This window comes from Protopterus annectens, chromosome 7.part1, assembly GCF_019279795.1.
Source record: "Protopterus annectens isolate FY-2018-M chromosome 7.part1, PAN1.0, whole genome shotgun sequence".
In the NCBI taxonomy this organism is placed as follows: Eukaryota; Metazoa; Chordata; order Ceratodontiformes; family Protopteridae; genus Protopterus; species Protopterus annectens.
This window is the reverse complement of record NC_056740.1, coordinates 164561126-164580520: the sequence shown is the minus strand read 5'-3', so window position 1 is coordinate 164580520 and position 19395 is coordinate 164561126. Positions and strand designations below refer to the sequence as shown.

Genomic DNA, 19395 nt, shown 5'->3' with positions numbered 1-19395 from the left:
ACACACAGCAAACAACACACCAGTTTCTCACAAACAGCCCATAAGGCAAAACAATAAACCAGCACAGCCTATAAGACATAATAAACCAAACACACTAGTCATTGGTGACTTTATTGTGAGACGCACTGATGTCCCCCTCACCATGCTCGACAAGGAGAACGTCACTATCAGTTGTCTGTCTGTCTGGTGCCAGAATCCACCACATCATGCATGCACTTAAATCTCTGCACAACAAGTACAACTCTGTCATTGTACATGTTGATGTGAATGACTTAAGGCACACCTCTCTGGACTATATGAAGAGAGACATGATTAGCCTCTCAGAGTATGTGTTCCAGGCAGGTATGACCCTAGCCCCAAGCAACATCCTGCCTTCATCAAGAATGATACCACAACACCAAGAAAAAATAATTGACTTCAACAATTGGCTTAGTTTTTGATGTCATTCCAAGGGGATCCAGTATCTGTCTGCCTGGGACAACATGGTTGACAGACATCAATGCTTTGCCAGAGATGGGCTTCACTTGTCACCACTGGGTTTCTGGATGATGGCTAAGGCTCTTGCCTCCCTCATTGTGCCTTTTTTAGGCAATGTCCCAAAAACAAACCTTTCAACATAAAATATCTGTCAAAAAGCAAATTGAAGGTCATGCTACTTAATGCTTGGATCCTAAACCTGAAAATGGACTCACTGGAAGCCCTCATTGCACTGGAAGATGCTGATGTCTGTGTGGTCATGGAAACTTGGTTCAGGGCTGCGGACAGCACCCCTGCCTTACCAGACTGTACCTCACTCCACACATTCTGACCCCAAAATGAGGTTGGGAAGACTAAGGGTGGTGGAGTCTCTATCTTCATCAAGGACAGACACACCTCCAGACTAGTTTGCCAGCATGACACACTTGAACTAAACTAGGCTCTCTCTATAAAATTAAACCCTTCCTTACTCCCATTGCTAGAACTACTATTGCCCACACTCACCTTATCTCTACTCTCTTTTATGCCTCTCCTACATATACAAATCTGTCTAAAAACAACCTCAACAAGCTGGCAATCTCCTACAATAATATTGCCAGATTTGTTACCAGCTCCCCTTTCAGAACCCACCACTGCCAAAATCTAAATCAACTGGGCTGGCTGGAATTGCATAATCAAATTCTATTTCACCAACTGATTATTACCCATAAAATCCTTTATCAACTTGGTAACACACCTGTTCTCACAAGTCTAATCAGCCCATATAAAAATCTTACAAACCTCTGCTCAGAAAATAAACTACTGGTATCTAGACAAAAACCCAACAATAAAGCAGGAGATTCCCTTTTCTCTAACACTGTGGGTAAAACCTGGAACCTACTTTCCAGTGAACTCACATCTCTTTCTTCAACTACACTATTTAAAAAGAAACTCAAATTATACCTTACAACCCACTGGCTATGTCCCTGTACTAACCCTGACTAAGATTTTTTTCTCCTCCTGGTATCCTAGGCTAAAGCACCATTTACTACTCACCTTATAGCCACTTTAAGACCCCTGTGTTCTATTTGGACCTATTGTACCCAGGAAACACTGCATGGACATCTCTCTGTCTCATTTATGAGCTACTGCTCCTCAATTAATCTGCCCTATTCTGTTTATAACTAGTCTGTTCTCCTGTGCCTTACTCATAACTTTGATTCAGGAATCCCCTACATTCTTCTGAATACTTTTTTCTTCTTGCAGTGTTTGGTTTAAAAAAAAAATTTCATCCAAAGGGGTGGGGGTGGGGTGGGGGGATTCATCTAATTTGTTCTATTTTTACCTATCATGCATGCTAAAGTTACCTTGTAACACCTATTTTTGTCTGACAAATAATCTGTAACTGTAGTTAAATGTTCCGTTTGTTAGTGTCTTTTATGTGGAGCTTTTCTTCCCGGGCCTCTACTGAAAATGGACATATATCCAGTTAGACTAGCCCGGTCAACAAATGTAAAATAAAAAAATAAATAATAATAACTACTCCAGGTAAAACTGACAGTTGGCAAGACACCCATAGAAGTTATAGCTAGCTATAGACCCCCTCCATGACTCAGGACACCCACTCCTCTTACCTGGACCAACTAGACTCCATCAAGATACCCCCTAATACACTGATCCTTGGTGACTTCAACTACCCCACCATAGACTGGGTGAACTATTCTTGCACTAATGCACTGTCTCAGCGATTCCTCGACTTCATCAGTTCTAAAGTACTAGACCAGCTTGTCTCATCCCCTACAAGGGGAGATAGCATTCTGGACTTGGTTCTTACCAACATGGGTGACCGCTGCACCACTCCCATAGTATGTCCTTCCCCTGGTTAGATCAGATCATTGGACTGTCTCATTCAAAGTTTCTATCCCACCCAACCACCCCCCAGCTGAAATCAAGCTAAAAAACTTCTCTAAAGCTGACGATAACCTCCTAATAGAGGGTATCTGTAGCTTCACCCCCCCCCCCCCAGAGGATGCAGACAACTATGCTGAAAAGTACAACAACGAAGTTTACAAGCACCTGTAGAACTGCATGGACTCAGCCATACCCAATAGAAGTAAAACCTGCTCCTTGAGGAAACACAGACCTGTTTGGTGGACATCCTCTATCGACAGGCTTTACAACAAATGGAAGAAACTGTTGTCCAAGGGTAAAAGGGAACGAATTTCAAATTGGAAAAACTCCCTCCTTAGCCTCAACAAGTAAATTAGATCACTAGTGAAAACCTCCAAGGCCAATTATGAATTGAAACTAGCCTCCATAACAAAGGGGAACCACAAAGTCTTCTTTAGTTACGTCAGGAACCTCCATGGCAAAGCCCAGGTTTGTTCCAAATTAGTACTCAACAGTATCATTTACAATGATCCTGTTGACTTAGCCAACCTGTTAGCAGATAGCAGTGCAAACTTCACCCCCCTATCCCCCCCAAAGACTCTTTTAACAAACCAATACTTGCCCTGCACCTCATGTCTCTATAGATCAAGTGTAGGCCATATCCAAGGGAAAACAACACAGCTTCCATGGGACCTGATAATATCCCATGTATTCTAGACCATCTCCAGCAAGAACTGGCTTCGCCATTAAGCACCCTATTCAACTACAGCCTAAGTATTGGCTTCATTCCAGCAGAGTGGAGAACCACCATTGTCATCCTCTTGCACAAAGGTGGTGCCACTACTGACCCCGGAAACTATCACCCCATTAGCTTGACAAGTCTGATCTGTAAAACCATGGAGCGTATTATTATGGATCTCATGAACAAGGACATAGGCAATCTCCAAGCACATGACCCCATCCAGTTCGGATTCGTCAAGGGCAGATCATGCCTGTTGTACCTGGTTGACTTTTTGAGACTGTCACCAAGGCCCTGGATGAGGGAAAGTCAGTACATATAGCTTACCTTGACTTGGCCAAGGCCTTTGACACAATCCCTCACTTGGGCTTCATCAAAAAGCTAACACAACTTGGCGTAAATCCCTATCTCATCAGGTGGGTGGCCAACTGGCTCAACAACATGACAGTCAAAGTCAAAATAGGCACCTCCACCTCCGATAGCAGATCTGTCACTAGTGGAGTTCCCCAAGGATCTGTCCTGGGACCCCTACTGTTTGGCATCTATTTCTCAGAGGTACAGTCAAAGACAAAAGGCCTGTGGCTGACCACAATTGCAGATGACTGTAAGTTGGGTACTGTCACTGACTCCCCAAATGATGTTAACATACTGCAAGAGGGTCTCACAGTAACTAATGACTGGTGCCAAAGTCATGGCCTCAAGCTAAATGCAAAAAAATGTATCATCATACCATTTGGCAAAAACACAACCCCTACTGATTACCACATCAACAACAACCCCCTAAGCACACAACCTGTGGTGAGAGACCTGGGCACTCAGGTTGATAATCTCACATTCAACTCTCATGTAGTGGCAGTGGTCAGAAAAGCCTTTTACTTGGTTCATCTCATAAGTAAAGGGATTGCTTCCAGAAAAAAATAGGTTATTAGCTCTCTATTCTCCTCCCTCATTAGGCCAATAATTGAGTATAACGCCCCGTTTGGGATGTACCTCTCCAAACATCAGCACCAACTGGAAAGGCCACTGAAATACCTCACAAAGAGAATCCATGGCCTCCAACACCTGTCCTATGCAGACCAGGCTCAAATCACTATCACTCTACTTGGTATCGTACAGATTGCTCAGGTGTGATCTGTGTCTCTCCTACAAGATAATCTCAGACCCTGCCCTACTAGAGATGCTCCATATCCGTAAGTCTTAACTCCTCATGCACTACCCACTCAAAAGGCCTGAACCTAATATGTGACATTAACAAAACCTGCTGGAGAGACAGATTTGTCTCCCAGATGCTGCCCCGTGTCTAGAACAGACTTCCCATACACGTCAAACAGAGCACTTCTCTGACCCTCTTCAAGTGCAACCTTGATGAGTGGATGGGAAACCACAAATTCATCAAAGGGGTTCCACCTGTGTCCCTCATTGACAGGGGTGACAGGTGTTGCCTGAGGTTTATTTTTGGGAATAAACTCTTGGCTAGGCTTGCATGGGCCTCAGGGCCATTAGCCTAGTAACCCCCTACGATCCTATGATTTACTGTGACTTAAAAAACAGAGTTTAAGACCTAAAACTTAAAGACTACCACCACCATAAAAATAGTTTGTGCTGAAGAGTTTGCCATTTACACCACTTTAGTAATACCTGTGGATCCAGAGATAAGTGCATTTGTTTGAAATGTGAGAACATAGTTTATCAAAAAGTGAAGGCTCCACCCATTGGAAGTTATCGTGCAAACTTCCAGAGCTCCATTGGAGGGAATGAGTTAACAGAATACCTCTCAACCTCTTAGTGCAAGGAATCTGGATAAAGCCCAACAAAATGTGGGGACAAAGGCCCAAAAATAGGAACATATTTATTTTAAATATTACTATTATAAACTTTGAAAGTTGCTCGAGTAACAGGGTTTGTTTTAACATATATTTTCTGAAGGATATGAAGTCTGAAACTAAAATGTTTGTCATTATTTAGTGACTTTAGTCCTCAGATCATCCCAGTGATTAGCCAGAAAACCACACATTTTATGAGGAGCAGGCCAAAAATCTGGATATTCTGCGAAAATCCATACAGTTGAGAGGTATGGGTAACAGTATGTCATTTTAAAAGTGATCCACTGTTATTTGCATATTTGTACATAACAGGCTTGTTTTTACAAGCTAATTATCTCTTTTTACATTTAGCTAAAAGGCAAAGGCTGGTTTTGTAAAATTATACATAACACATTTGTAGTTCATGAAGTGCTTCAATTTCAACATGACTTTGTTAAGAAGATAACTTTGGTAAGAAGAAGTAAAGGTGCTTTACAAAGATTTGTTAAGCACTTTTCAGCACTGTTACATTCTAGTCTCACACTAAAACATAAGATTGGTCACCACAGAACAGCTTCCTAAGAATGTTCACAGCTTTAAAAGCTATTCTACACTTCTCTGACACACACACACATACACACACACACACACACACACACACACACACACACACACACACACACACACACACACACACACACACACACACACACGGCAGAGTGAACTATCTAACATGTTATACACTTCTGTGTCATACATATACACAGACAGCCTCCTCTAGACACAAAAAGTGTGGTAGAGTGAAATGAGTGAAGTGTCTAACATTTTTTAAAGCTATTCATTACTTAGGGGGACACTTTGCCTCTGCCTGCTGTTTATATGGCAGTGCTACATGTTTTATGGCTTTTTATGTCTTTCAAAGCTGCAAAACAGTTCATGCTTCTATACTTTTTTCTGTAGCTGGTATTATTTGGGACAGATAAAGCTCCATGCACTACTAAGTATTATGATTGTATGTATGTTTGTATGTATATATCTATGCCTATCTTTGTCTGTCTGTGTATGGGTATATAACAGTTCAATGAAATTACACTTTATTTGACCTCCATTTTGCTGAATTCAATTCACTGAAAATCATACTTCTTGAACAAAGTGTAAAAAACAGTATACAAGTTTTTTTTTCACAGAGGGTCAGATAAAGCACCATGCATTACAAAGAATTAATGACTGGATCTCTGATCATAATTAAATAGCAGTGTATGAAGTGCCTTGTCTATCCTATAAAACTTTGGAAAAGATTGGCTTCATAAGCACTTTTTGATTTCAGAAAGCTACCTAGAAAGCTCTTGTTATGCACCTCTCATTACTGTTAAGCTCTAGTCTGGAGGTAGAACATCCATTGATGACTACCACAGAACAGCATCAGGAAGAATGAACTAAAGAGTTATTAAATACTTCATTCTGCCTTAAAGCTGTTTGGGCTTTCTTCATTCTTCTGTGTTAGCCACAGAAGTGTGGCACTTTGTTAAGAGTGCTCCACTTTTCAAAGCCGTAAACAACTTAGTGCTTCTACCCTTTTTTACTCTAAGTTTTTGTAGTACTTGAGGGCAGGTAAGACTCCTTGCACTACAAAGGATTATGAACTTGTGTCTTTAATCATAACATAAAGGATTATGAGTGGGTTGCTGATGCTAACCAACTAAATATGTGTTCGAGGCATGGATGCCAAGAGGTGAATTTGGCATCCATGTTGAGAACACATAATATTTGGTCAGTATTGGTGACCCGATCATAATTCTTTGTAGTGCATGGAGCTTTATCTACTCCATGTACTACTACTCACAGTAAAAATGAAAGAAAAGAAAAGCACTACGTTTTTGCCGGCTTTCAAAACTAAGCTGTAAAGCACTTGGGGATTACTGTCAGAAAGTCAGTGTAACTCAGTCCTTTAGGAGGGTACACTCACCTTCCATGCCACTCAACTGTCCAGAGTTTTGCAGAATAACTAGATTTTTGCCTCATATGTTGGGTCTGTTCCTCATGAAGTCTGTAGTTTTTGGACAAATTACTGAGGACTGAAGACACTAAATAATGACATACATTTAGGTTTCAGCCTTTGTATCCTTCAGAAAATGCAAACAAATACACATCCTGTTATTCTAGTAATGTTCCAAGTTTATTACAGGAAGTCAGGATATGTTACTGATGGACAGCAGGCAGAAACAAATTGTTTACTCTGCTGCTGTTTTTTGCTTATCAGTACTGGCAGATTTTACTGCCTAGCCTGAGACCCGACCTTAACATTTCAGTAGGGGATGCTTAAAATTTTTAAAGTTGGGTCTTGCACCACTCTAGTGTTTAACTGATTGTCTTATTCTGAATATCAGAGACTAATCACTGTGTCCATGTACTACAAAGTTATGCATTGAAAAGAAGCCAAAACGTGACATGTCTACAGCTAGTGGGGTTTAGCTTTACTGGCCTGAAATACCAATAAAGACTTAAAATGTAAAAAGCCATGGGCATTCAGAAGCCCTATAGCTGAAACAATTATATGTCCTTAAGGGGTTATTTGCATATATCCTGTAGTATCCACCATGTTATTCATATTACAATGCAGGTTTAATATTAGAGATATAATGAAAGTGAATGGGTACTGTAGTAACATGTCATAGTTGAAATCTTGTGCAGAATGCACAGTTTAAAAAAAGATCAGCAGTTAGCCCATTAATAATAATGTGGTTGTTAATATCTGTACTAAAATAATTATGTAGCTGTTAAGATTTAACAGTCCTACTTCACTGGATCTTACTTCAAGATAAATTTCAATAAAACATTAACCCCTCTCATATATATCAATTAAGGAGTAATGTTTTGTGTTCCAAACTGATTTTTGGGCTAGGAACAGAAAATTTAGAATATTATTCATTAATTTATTTCATGCTCCAGTTTTAGGTCTTGCATGCAATATCCTGAAATCATTTACCTCTGTGCGGAAGATGGATCTTCAGCTTTGAAGCTGTAAAACAGTGTTTCCTTGTGGTAGATCTGGAATACAGAGCCGGGTTCCACATTTCCTTCTTTTTTTGTCTGTGTAATCCCAAAACCCAGTAAAGGTAGGCTTTCCAATGCTATTTTGTCCTGGATAAGAAGATAATATAGAAGAACAGCTTAAGTAACATTAAATGTTAATTACCCAGCCCTACACCCACAGTGTTAAGTAGAGATGCATTTGGCAGCAGTTAATAGTTTATAGAGTCTAGAAAACCAGAACAGTGATGTATAAAAAAGTTTTTAGTTCTGATCTCTGCTACAAATCTTGTTAATACATTGAGCGCAACAGTGATTCCACAATGTCAAGTGGAGATGTTGGTAAGTGTTGGAGAAATATCTGAAATGTGTTTCATGTGGTATGATTGTTAGTTATAATGGTTCATGCTTGTATCAACTGCTAAGGGCCGTAATCTGACTTTATGTGCCCTCAACAACAAATATATCTCTAACATATAGGTAAATGCTTAACGAACCACAGGGACCAATACTGTCATGCACTGCTATGTGTACATGAATGAACATGCCACATGATGAAAGCATGGCGTTAAGAAGTGGATGTAGTTTCTGTTTTATAGTTCATTGAGAACTGTCATGAGCAAAGTCATACCTATGAATACAGTCTTACTCAAACAAGGGATATAATATGAGACCAGGCACTGAGTTGGTTTTGACATACAGAAGAAGCAATGTCCCATGCAACAGAAAAACCTACTATATAATAGATCCTGTGTCTGTCAGCACAGTTATTGTTTTCTTCCTGAGTCAGTAATTTCTAGGGCTTTTGTTACATGTTTAATTATGAAGTATTGGAAAGATAAAATGCGTATTATAATATGTATGTTTGTATGTTTATGTATTTCTGGCTCTTTCTATATATCCATGGGTATATGGCAGTTCAGTGAAAATATGCTTTGCCTGATGTCCACTTTGCCAAATCCAAATCACTGATAAACATATTTCCTGGCGAAAGTGTTAAAAAGAGTACACAAGTGTTTTTTTTTTTTTTTTTTTTTTTTTTTTAAATGGGGCAAGCTCCCATACAGTCCTCTGTGTGTGAAACTGCATCTGTCTATCTATATATCTATCTATCTATCTATCTATCTATCTATCTATCTATCTATCTATCTATCTATCTATCCATCTATCTCTGTCTCTACATATATATATATATATATATATATATATATATATATATATATAGAGAGAGAGAGAGATGTGTGTGTGTGTGTGTGTGTGTGTGTGTGTGTGTGTGTGTGTGTGTGTGTGTGTGTGTGTGTGTGTGTGTGTGTATGTATTAAGTCCATTGCACAATACCAGGGAAAATGTGCAACTCACTTACCTCTGTATTCCATGATCTCACCACTGACAGCACTCTACATGCACTAGTCTGCACTATTCTACTGTTGACATTTATGTTATTCAGCCAATATGCATTCAGTTGTTATTTACTCACTTAACTTGCATTTAAACCACATAGAGGGATCCATGTGGACACATATGCTAGTTTTAATGCTGCTAAAGGAGAGTGCTGATAATTACTTTGAGAATATTAACCAGTGTCAATTAAATGATATGATATAATTAGAAATGGGCTGGGTTAGATGTGTGACTTGCAATCCCAAAACAACAACAGTAATAATAATAATAATAATATAATAAAGAACATTTGGCACATTGAATTTTGTGTGTGTGTGTGTGTGTGTGTGTGTGTGTGTGTGTGTGTGTGTGTGTGTGTGTGTGCGTGTGTGTGCACATTTTATTTTGGAGAAAAACCTGGATTATCTTGAAACATGTTCTAATCTATGAACTGCTGTCTCTTTGTGTATGTAAATGGAATGGTCACATGACCTTTTCCAGCCCATGTCTTGGACACCAAAAACAAGACACTCCACCAACCAAAAAAAATAATAAACAAGACATGGTGTCCCAGAGGCTTGAAACGTTTTAATAACTAAGTGCTATTTTCCTTGAAAAATCCAGGGACTTCATCAGAGTTAAACCAAAAGGAAGTTTCACAGCATTTATTCCACAAAACCACAAATCAAAAACACTAGTTCATCAAATATGGAAAGCACACTCTTAGTAGGAAACCAATAATCCCAGTATAAAAGTGCACTTGCGGTACAATTAAGAATTCCATATATCATTCCATCTATATAACAACAAAGTTGGTGTAAAAGTTGGTGTAAAATAAAAAGACCAACCAATTTAAAAATCTATGAAAATCATTTAAAATACTTTTTTCCAGCAGTCAATAAAAAATATGTACATGTGTAGATCTGAATATTAAAATCTATGCACAATGACAACAAAAAATACCATAAAGTTAAATTATATATATATATATATATATATATATATATATATATATATATATATATATATATATATATATCATATATATCTGACACTGAAATCCATCCACCAGGTTATAACATTCTTCGTAATGACAGACCCCATACAAAAGGTAGAGGCATAGCCTTAATTTATCGAGACTCCTTAACAAAAAATATCCAACACCTGTCCCCACTTTCAATAGTATGGAAATTCTAATAACATCCCTTCATATAAACCCTAATAAACAAAACTGTATTGCTGATATCTACATTCCCTCAGGTCAAAACATTCCCCATTTGGAAGACTTCCTATGTTGGACTAACTAAAATATCTCCCACAAAACTATTATTCTAGGAGACACTAACATTAATTGGCAAAACCTAACCTCAAAGCTCCTGCTACCAGCATTAACCTCCATAGTTTCACACAACTTATCACAGAGCCTACACGTGCTTTAAATACCCAAGCAGAATCTATATTTCTATATTAGACTGGATTCTAGTGTCTCACCCCCACTAGTACTTCAGTACCGACACCCTCACAAACATTTTAAGCGACCACCTCCCTGCTTAAACCTATAGAACCTAAATACATATCCCCAAACCTCACACATACAAAACTGCCAGGAACCTTGCCCACTTTGATCAAAATATATTTATCAGTACCCTACAAGCTCAAAACTAGACCCCAATAAAAACATTGCCTCTAGGTGATGCTGTACATTATTTCAATATCATCTTTCTTAGCACATTAAATAGCTTAGTACCTCTTCATACAAAATGAACAAAACGTAACCATGCCCCCAGCTAACTAAGCAAACCCTCTTGTCTAGAGACAAAGCCTGGAAAATATGGAAAAAACTCAAGTAATTGAACAAAATTATAAACAACTTAGAAATACTGCAAAAAACTTATCATAACTGATAAGAAAACCTATTTCTCCGCACAACTATTCTTCAAAAGTAGTATTCCAAAAAAAATCTGGAAATCTGTATCCTTCATGCTTAATCCAGGTAACATTCAAAATCCATCACCCTCTCCCGACAAAGACACTCACCAGATAGCACAAATATTTAACACCCATTTCATTGACACCATTCAAAAACTAGTCAAAGATTAATCCACAAAAAGCAACCCTAACTCCCAAAATACCACACAAAAAGACCCCATAACTGCCTCTATACACACTATGGTTTCCTCTAATAATAATCCACCCAATCCTCCTTTCTCACTACAACCAATACCAACATCCCTAATTCTAAAATTGCAAACCAAACTAAAGCCCTGCTCCCTCTCCGCTGATAACTTACCACCTGAATACTTACAACCTGCTGCCAAAGCTATAGCTTACCCTGTAAGTATGTTTATTAATCTTTCTATCTCAGAATCTTATGTCCCCCAACTTTGGAAGAAGTCTATTATAACTCCATTACACAAAGGTGGTATTGTACACGATCTCTCAAACTACCGGCCAATCTCCATTCTCTCCCCACTATCAAAAAATCCTACAAAAATGCATACAAACCCAACTCCTAAATCACCTCATTAACAACAAACTCCTTGCTCCCACTCAACATGGATTCCACCCTGGACATAGCGCAACCACAGCTTTACTCTCCTTCACTGATACTGTGAATAAAGCTCTTGATGCTGGCCTATCTACTTCAGTGTTCCTCTTAGACTTTCAAAGGCTTGACATAGTATCACACCCTAAGTTATTACAGTATTTAGAAAACCTTGCATCCACTCTAAGCGTATTAACCTGGTTTTCCTCCTACCTAAATGATAGACAACAATCGGCTAGATGTCAAAATCAACAATCTAAGTATCTGGCAAATGACACAGGTGTCCCACAACGGTCCATTTTAGGACCACTACTCTTTAATATATTCATTAATGACTTTAATAAAACCTTCCAACAAAGCTTATTAATTCAATATGCAGATGATTAAACTATCATCTCTTCCTCCAACAATGTCGCTAACCTCCAGAAGATCACCCAAGATGCAATCACTTCCATAGAAACCTGGCTAAGTGATGCCCAACTAATGTTGAACACTAAAAAAAACTAAACTATTGCTATTTTCATCAAAACCTCCAGCTACAGAATTCAAGATTTTTTCACTTAACAATACAGAACTAAAACAAGTGCTAACTGAAAAACTTTTGGGAATCACTATTGATAAAAACTCTCCTTTGAACAGCACATTCTCAATACAGTAAAGAAAACCCATTTCAAACTTGGCAAACTATACCAATGTAAACTCTACTTAGATAAACTAACTAAGATAAAACTAGCAAACACTTTGCTTATCCCATCCTTCTTGTATGGAAGCCCCATCTTCACCAACCTCCATATAGTAATAAGCTGCAATTGTGCTACTACAAGATAGCAAAATTCACCTCTAACATGCCCAGCCACTCACACCACTGCAAAGCTATCTCAAACCTGTCCTGACTTGAATTTTACCACTATCTCTATTATACTCAGTTAACACTTGCCCATAAGCTAATTTTCAAACCTGATAGCTGTCCTGCACTCCAGTCTATCTTACACACATACACCCCAACTAGAACCCTCTGAAAAGTCACTTTTAAATGTAGCTAAACCCAACAAAAGAGCAGGGCAATGCTTTTATTCCTACAATATTGCCAAACTATTGAATAGCCTTCCCTCATATATTACTCAACTCGACTCCTTAATAGCCTTTAAAGCTGCACTAAAAACCCACTGTTTAAATAATCCCATCTGCACCTGTGAAATACTGTGTAACCCCCCTTAACCTGACAAACGTAACTACTCAGATTTTACTCTTTAACCCTCTGTTTAATTGTTTTTCTTTCTCCTCTGTATGACTGTTTCTCCTACTTATATGTGCAATTTACTAAGGTTTATAATTACTTTCTTGTGGACTGAAAGTACGTTATTATGTATCCACTCAGTCTGACAATATGTATTAACTTATATACTATTTACTCCCCACCCTGTGCTTATGTTTGTTTATCTCTTTCACTGTGCATTTGTTCTCTACAATATTTGAATAACTATGGAGCTTTTCTCCCCAGGCCTCCACTGAAAATGGGTTGCTGACCCAGTGGACTTTCCCGATCAACAAATGTCAATAAATAATAAATAAATAAAGACATAGCCTTTTGTCTTAAAACACTTGAGATAGAAATACAGTCCTTTAAACTTGGCTCCTTATTACCATTAAGTCACAACTGCCAGGTCAGTTCCTTGCACTCCAACAGGTTCACTGTGTCCCCACCTCCTCTAATATCAACTTTATGAAAAATAAAAAATATAAGCATTCTAAAAGCTACACACTTTATTAAATGTCTATAGAAAGCATTACTTGTTTTTCCAGTTTTTATATCGTGTGATCATAAATCCTGTGTCTAACCCTCCTATTTGTTTCCCCAACATAAAAGGCTGAGCAGGAAACACAGATGGCTTAATAAACCACAACAATGACACAAACCCAGTGACCCTATACTTTTATCCTGTCTGTCAGCACATAAATACAGATCATCATCATCATCATCATTTATGGATTTACACTCACCACATCCAGACATTTTTGCCCGTGTGTGGTTTGACTATACTCATTTGTTGCTCAATTTCTAAACAATCCTTAATATTTTTTCCCTACTGTAGGCAACCTTTGGAAGGTTTCCGATCTTAATCTTCAGTACCTGATAATAAAGTTTATGTTCTAAGTTTTCTTAAGGATTTTCCTAATCACTGGTGCATTCCCATTATAAGGCACAACCATAGGCCCATTTTTACTAAACCCATCAGTAACTGTACGGCTATGATCTACCCTGAATTTGGACAAAATTTTGTGCTTCTTCCCTAAGAATTTTTCCTTTAATCTCATTCAACAGGGTAATTACATCATTTCTAATCATAAACATGTCCATCAAAATCTCCACCTCTTTACCGAGCATGTTGTCTGTACTAATCATCCTTGACAATTGCACCACTTGCCCTTTAACTCCTTGACAATTGTACCACTTGCCTTTTCACTATACTTCATTTTGGAACTAAGGGTGACAACTGTCAAAAGTGTAAATAAGAGTTGGAGAAAGTTTCTTTGTGAAAAATTGCACATTTATATTTTTGACCAGCTAGGTCCTTACCTATAGTAATATCCAAATAATCAATTTTATTAAAGTCACAGCAGAAGGTAAACCTTACCAAGGCCATGGTTTTACTTAAATACTCCATAAACTTTAAAAACTGTTCAGCACTTCCCTTCCACACAATAAACATGACACCTAGAAATTTGTAATAGGCATAAACATATTAAAAAATGCAGAGGTGAATACATGCAGTTTTCCAGGCTACTAAAATCATATTTGCATAAAGGGGGTCATAGCTAGCACCCATTACCACCCCAGAAGCTTGCTGGAAGTTTTCACCTTCGAAATACATAAAATTGTTCTTAAGAACTATGTCTAAGAATTCATGCAAGACAAAAATCTCATTATCAGTAAATAATTGTTCTTCACTTACTATACTCATAAAATAATCCAAACTTTTTTCATGTGGAATAATGGAACACAGGTTAACAGTGTCAACAATAACAAACAAAATATCCTAAATGAATTTTAAAGTATTTAATTTCTGCAGCAAATGCCAAGATTTATGCAAAACATGTACCTTACCATCTAACAAATGTCAACGTCAATCAATATATACTGGTAGGGGCTTTGTTTTCTATCTACATGCAGCAACAATTGGCCTCAATTGAGGGTCGTTTACATCCTTATGTATCTTTGGTATCCTGAATATTGAGGGAAGGCTTATTGACCCTTACAATAATCATAGTCATGGTCAGTAATATTAGGTTGTCTGACCATGTCTAATAGACATTAATCATTCTTAGCATATTCAATGTTAACTTCATTTTCAAGACTCTTTCATAAGTATTAATATTGTTAAAAAATCTCAAACATTTTGCTAGAGTAATCCACACAGTCCATAATAACAACCTCCCCACCCTTGTCAGGCTTCATTACCCTAATATTTTATTACCAATATGTTCTTTCAAAATTGACCTTTCTTGCACAGTAACATTTTCTACAGAGGGTTGCTTCTCAGAGCACAGAGCCCAAATTTGATCTTTGCAATGCACCTCAAAGACAGTCACTATAGGGTGGGGGAGGGATGAACATACTCCTTCTCTTAATTACATTGGGGGCCATTTTGAACAGTAAGGATGGAGTGGGGAAGGAGGGGAAACAAACAACAAATTATAGGGACTAACAAGTTCCTGGATATCTGAAAGTACTTTTTCACTGAGAGGGTTAGAACTGACTGTCACAACTGGTTTTGTTGAGGAATCCACAGGGCATTCAAGAGAGCAGGTGATGGGTGGAAAAGGGTAAGGGGAAAGACACATAAGGAAAAGAGTCAGAATGTTAAGATAATCAAAAAGGCAGACTTGACAGGCTTGTCTCCTTCTGCCATCAAGCAAATTTAATATTGTATTAAATAATATGCTTAATTATTTTAATAAAAACTGCTGACTTAGTGTGATGCTACATATTAGGGAGGGTGGGATTTCTGGAAGAAGAGGTTATTTTGTAGAAAACTACAGAGAAAAATGATTATGTTGGAGAAGACCTCAGGTATGCCTGATGAAATCTTAGGAAAACTCACCAACGTCTCAAATTTAATGGATGGGCTGGAGAATTATAATCTGAAATAATGGGCATAATTATATAATTGATAGTGAATTAATGGAAGAGTCAGAAGGAATGGAGGACTTTTTTTGCAGCTGAAAGTTGTAAGGTTCTAGCTTGGATACATTCAGATTATACAATGTAACTATGGTAAAGCTATGCCTTATTTGTATATTGACTTGCTTATTATTTGGTAATTGATAAGCATGCTGATCCTAACACTTTTTTAACCATTAACCTGTGCAGGAGGCACAGAGAACACTGGAAAGCAGTATCACAGGATAAGCAGTTAATCTGAAGACAGTATAAAATGCTTAGTATCAGTACAGGAAACACATGACATTGAATGTGTGCATATACAGCAAAAAAGTAGCAGGACATCTGTAACCATAGCATTGGTAGCAGAGACTCAATGCATGATTTGGATCACAGCAGAAAAATAAGAGATGATGAGGTGAAATGCCCAGCAGGAAAAGGTAGGGCAGAATAGCCAGAATTGTATGTTGCTTTTCTAAAGTGGTGAGTGCTACAGCTAAACTGTGAACCCCAGTGGGGGAGTAACATTAACAAGGCAAATGGATTATGCTTTAAACACATATAGCATAATAGACTGCCTCCAGCTAGACAGTATATCTGAAGAAGTACTCCTGAATCTTGCAGGATTAGCACTGTAGACACAGGTACAGTCATACAGTTTTGGATCTGGACTTAATTTTGACCCAGGCAGTAGAAAACCTTGTTCATGCATTTGGCCACTTAGTTATCCACCTGTAATGTCAGAAATAATCTATATGTCAGAAGTTCCAAGTGCAATATTTCTGAACATATGAAATGACAATTGTTAACATTGAAAAAAATTTAAAATCCTCATTATTTTGTCCTGTTACATAAGCACACCTAGGATTACAGACCAACTAAACGGCACTGCACTCATGAAGAGACTTTACATATGAAGTGACTTGAGTAATTTGTCATGGTATCCGAAGATAGCAAAAGCAGCTAAATAGCATTATTTTTAGCACTATTTACACCTGAAGTGCAATTTGAAAATCATAACTTATGCTTTGCAATGTATACAACTGAAGAAGGCAGACCTGATAATAAGTATTACCTTTTTCAAAAGGCTTTTCATAGCATGTCACTGCACAGAAATGACAAAGTAATGAAGGCTGGACACTTTCTCTCTAAATTGATTTATTGACCCATAACTCCCTCCCCAAGATATTCAAGCTAATTAATCAAAAAACACAATTTCTCTCAAAAATCAGAATTTACTGCACCTTTCACAGAAACTAATGTTATCCTTAGCTATGCTTTTATTACTTTAGGGGGAACAAACATCCTCTGAACCCACTTCTGGAATTTAGGTTGTTAGAACAAGTCTGAAACCACCAAATTGTAATTGCATCAAAAATTACTGCTGAAGAATTAGTGGTTATGAAACAGTGGGTTAGTGGGGGCTAAGACTGGCACCCCTTTTGCCATCAACATGTATAGCACAGAACACCACTTAAGTATGCAACAGAATAATGTACTTTTTAATGACCTTCATCCAGTTTCAACTTATTATTGAGCAAAAGTGTTGTAAGACCAATACTAACAAATGCTGTGTGAAAACTAGTAAGGGCTGCTTTTCTTCCATATGAAGCTTTAGAGAGTGGTTAATGGAGGACAGTAGCCCCACTCTCATCACATAAAATACCTGCAGACACACAGTGAAAAGGGCTGCTTTTATGCTTATGAAGAAAAGTCATGTAACTTATTTTTTGCAGTATATTTTCAAGTAAAGCTTAGTGTTCTTTTCATCTCCACATTGACTGCTACAGGACTGCAGTCAAAGAATACCTTGATGGGTTGTCAGTCTAGGCACAATTACACTGGCGTGTCTATTCCTACACTTGACAGCAGGGGTTGCTGAAGTAAATGATCACCACTGAATAATGCTACAGTTTCACACTAGTGATCTGGGTGTGAAAATTAGAATACATTTGCACAGTTCACCTAGCAGGCCAGAGGAATGCTTCTACACGGGATACAGAACAGTGAGCATGGAGACACCTGGCCTTCAGCATAGCATTGTCTTGTAGTAACTGGGTGTGTGTTTTGCTTATTCCCTTATGAAAAACTGCCCAAACTGCACTTGTATAAAAAGGGTGCCTACCATGCCTAGATGGAAAGAATATGGTTGTAAAAGATAAAAACTTAAAAAATGGAAAGTGGACTACAGATGTTTTGCTTGTTACTTAGTGTATGGCTATATACTCACTATAAATGAGTACCAGGCAATAACAAAAGCATCAGGTGGCTACTGTCATTTCACGGTAACAAAAAACTATTTGCTGTGAATGGAAGGAAGTTCACAGTGATAGTACTGGGTAAGATCCAGGCAAATCACATCAAACTGTACCAGGAGAACAAAGCCTGGGATAAAGTAAATGGCTAAATATTATGGAAAGTCTATAAGCTGGGAAGCCAGAAGACATCAAGCAGAAAAGCTACATTTCATGGTCATAAATGTCTGATATACATTGCCAGTAGAGGAAATGGAGGCAAACTAAATGGGAGATTTAGGCATGCAATGGCCAGATGCACAGAACAGATATTCATGCTTACCTCATTAGCTGCATAAGTGTACAATACTTTGTCTTTGATGACAAACCAGTGTTTTTTCCAGTGTTTCTTTCCTCGTTTACACCGGTGGAGGTAGCCTTTCATGGAAGAACCTTCTCCAGATGCTGCAGCCTTGTGGGGTAAAAATATCTCATTACAAAAGTACTACGGTTCAAAGCACGTAGAGATGAATGGAGTTTGTATCACACCAAACTCAGTGATACCTTCTATTCAATTAATCAACCTAAACATGAACAAACTACCTTATTCTGTTTGTATACTGCATGACTTTTAAACAAAGTGGACACATTAATATAAAGACAGTATCTGAATACCAAATGAAAAAAAAAAAAAACAGACTTCCCAAACTTGTGCAGATTCCCAAACTTTATCACCTTTCATTTTAAACTTCTAGGAAGCTTGATATGAGTTTTTAAAATGAAACCAATGGGGATGGTAACTTCTCCCAGAAAAAAAAATACAAATAGAGCCTTGCATATTACCACTGCATTTTATTTTTCATGATAGGTATAACTCCAAAGGATATAGAAGACATACTACTGGCAATATTTTAAGAATGTAAATTTTGTTGCTACTGTATTGTTTGCGAATAAAGTCCTACCTGGAATATTGCATCCACATTTGGTAGTCGTGTGCAAGAAAGGACACAGAGAGGGTGGACGCAGTCCGGAGGAAGGAAGCTAGACTGCTGAAAGGGTTGCGAGACAAGCCCTATGAAGAGAGAGTGAGGAATCTCAAGATACATACCCTAGAAAAGAGCACAATGAGAGGCAGTGATAGAAAATGTTACCTTACA

The 19395-nt window shown here is 38.0% G+C and overlaps 1 protein-coding gene across 2 annotated transcripts in view; it reads right to left on the bottom strand.

Annotated features, from left to right (window-relative positions):
- The window catches only part of FGD5 (FYVE, RhoGEF and PH domain containing 5), a 1722626-nt gene that overhangs the window by 8887 nt on the left and 1694344 nt on the right, over positions 1 to 19395 (bottom strand). For both annotated transcript variants that reach the window (XM_044078612.1, XM_044078611.1), the window contains 2 exons: positions 18582 to 18710; positions 7874 to 8028 (listed from right to left, as the gene is read on the bottom strand). In XM_044078612.1, the coding sequence (XP_043934547.1) occupies positions 7874 to 8028; positions 18582 to 18710 (284 nt within the window). The remainder of the gene's footprint in view (positions 1 to 7873; positions 8029 to 18581; positions 18711 to 19395) is intronic.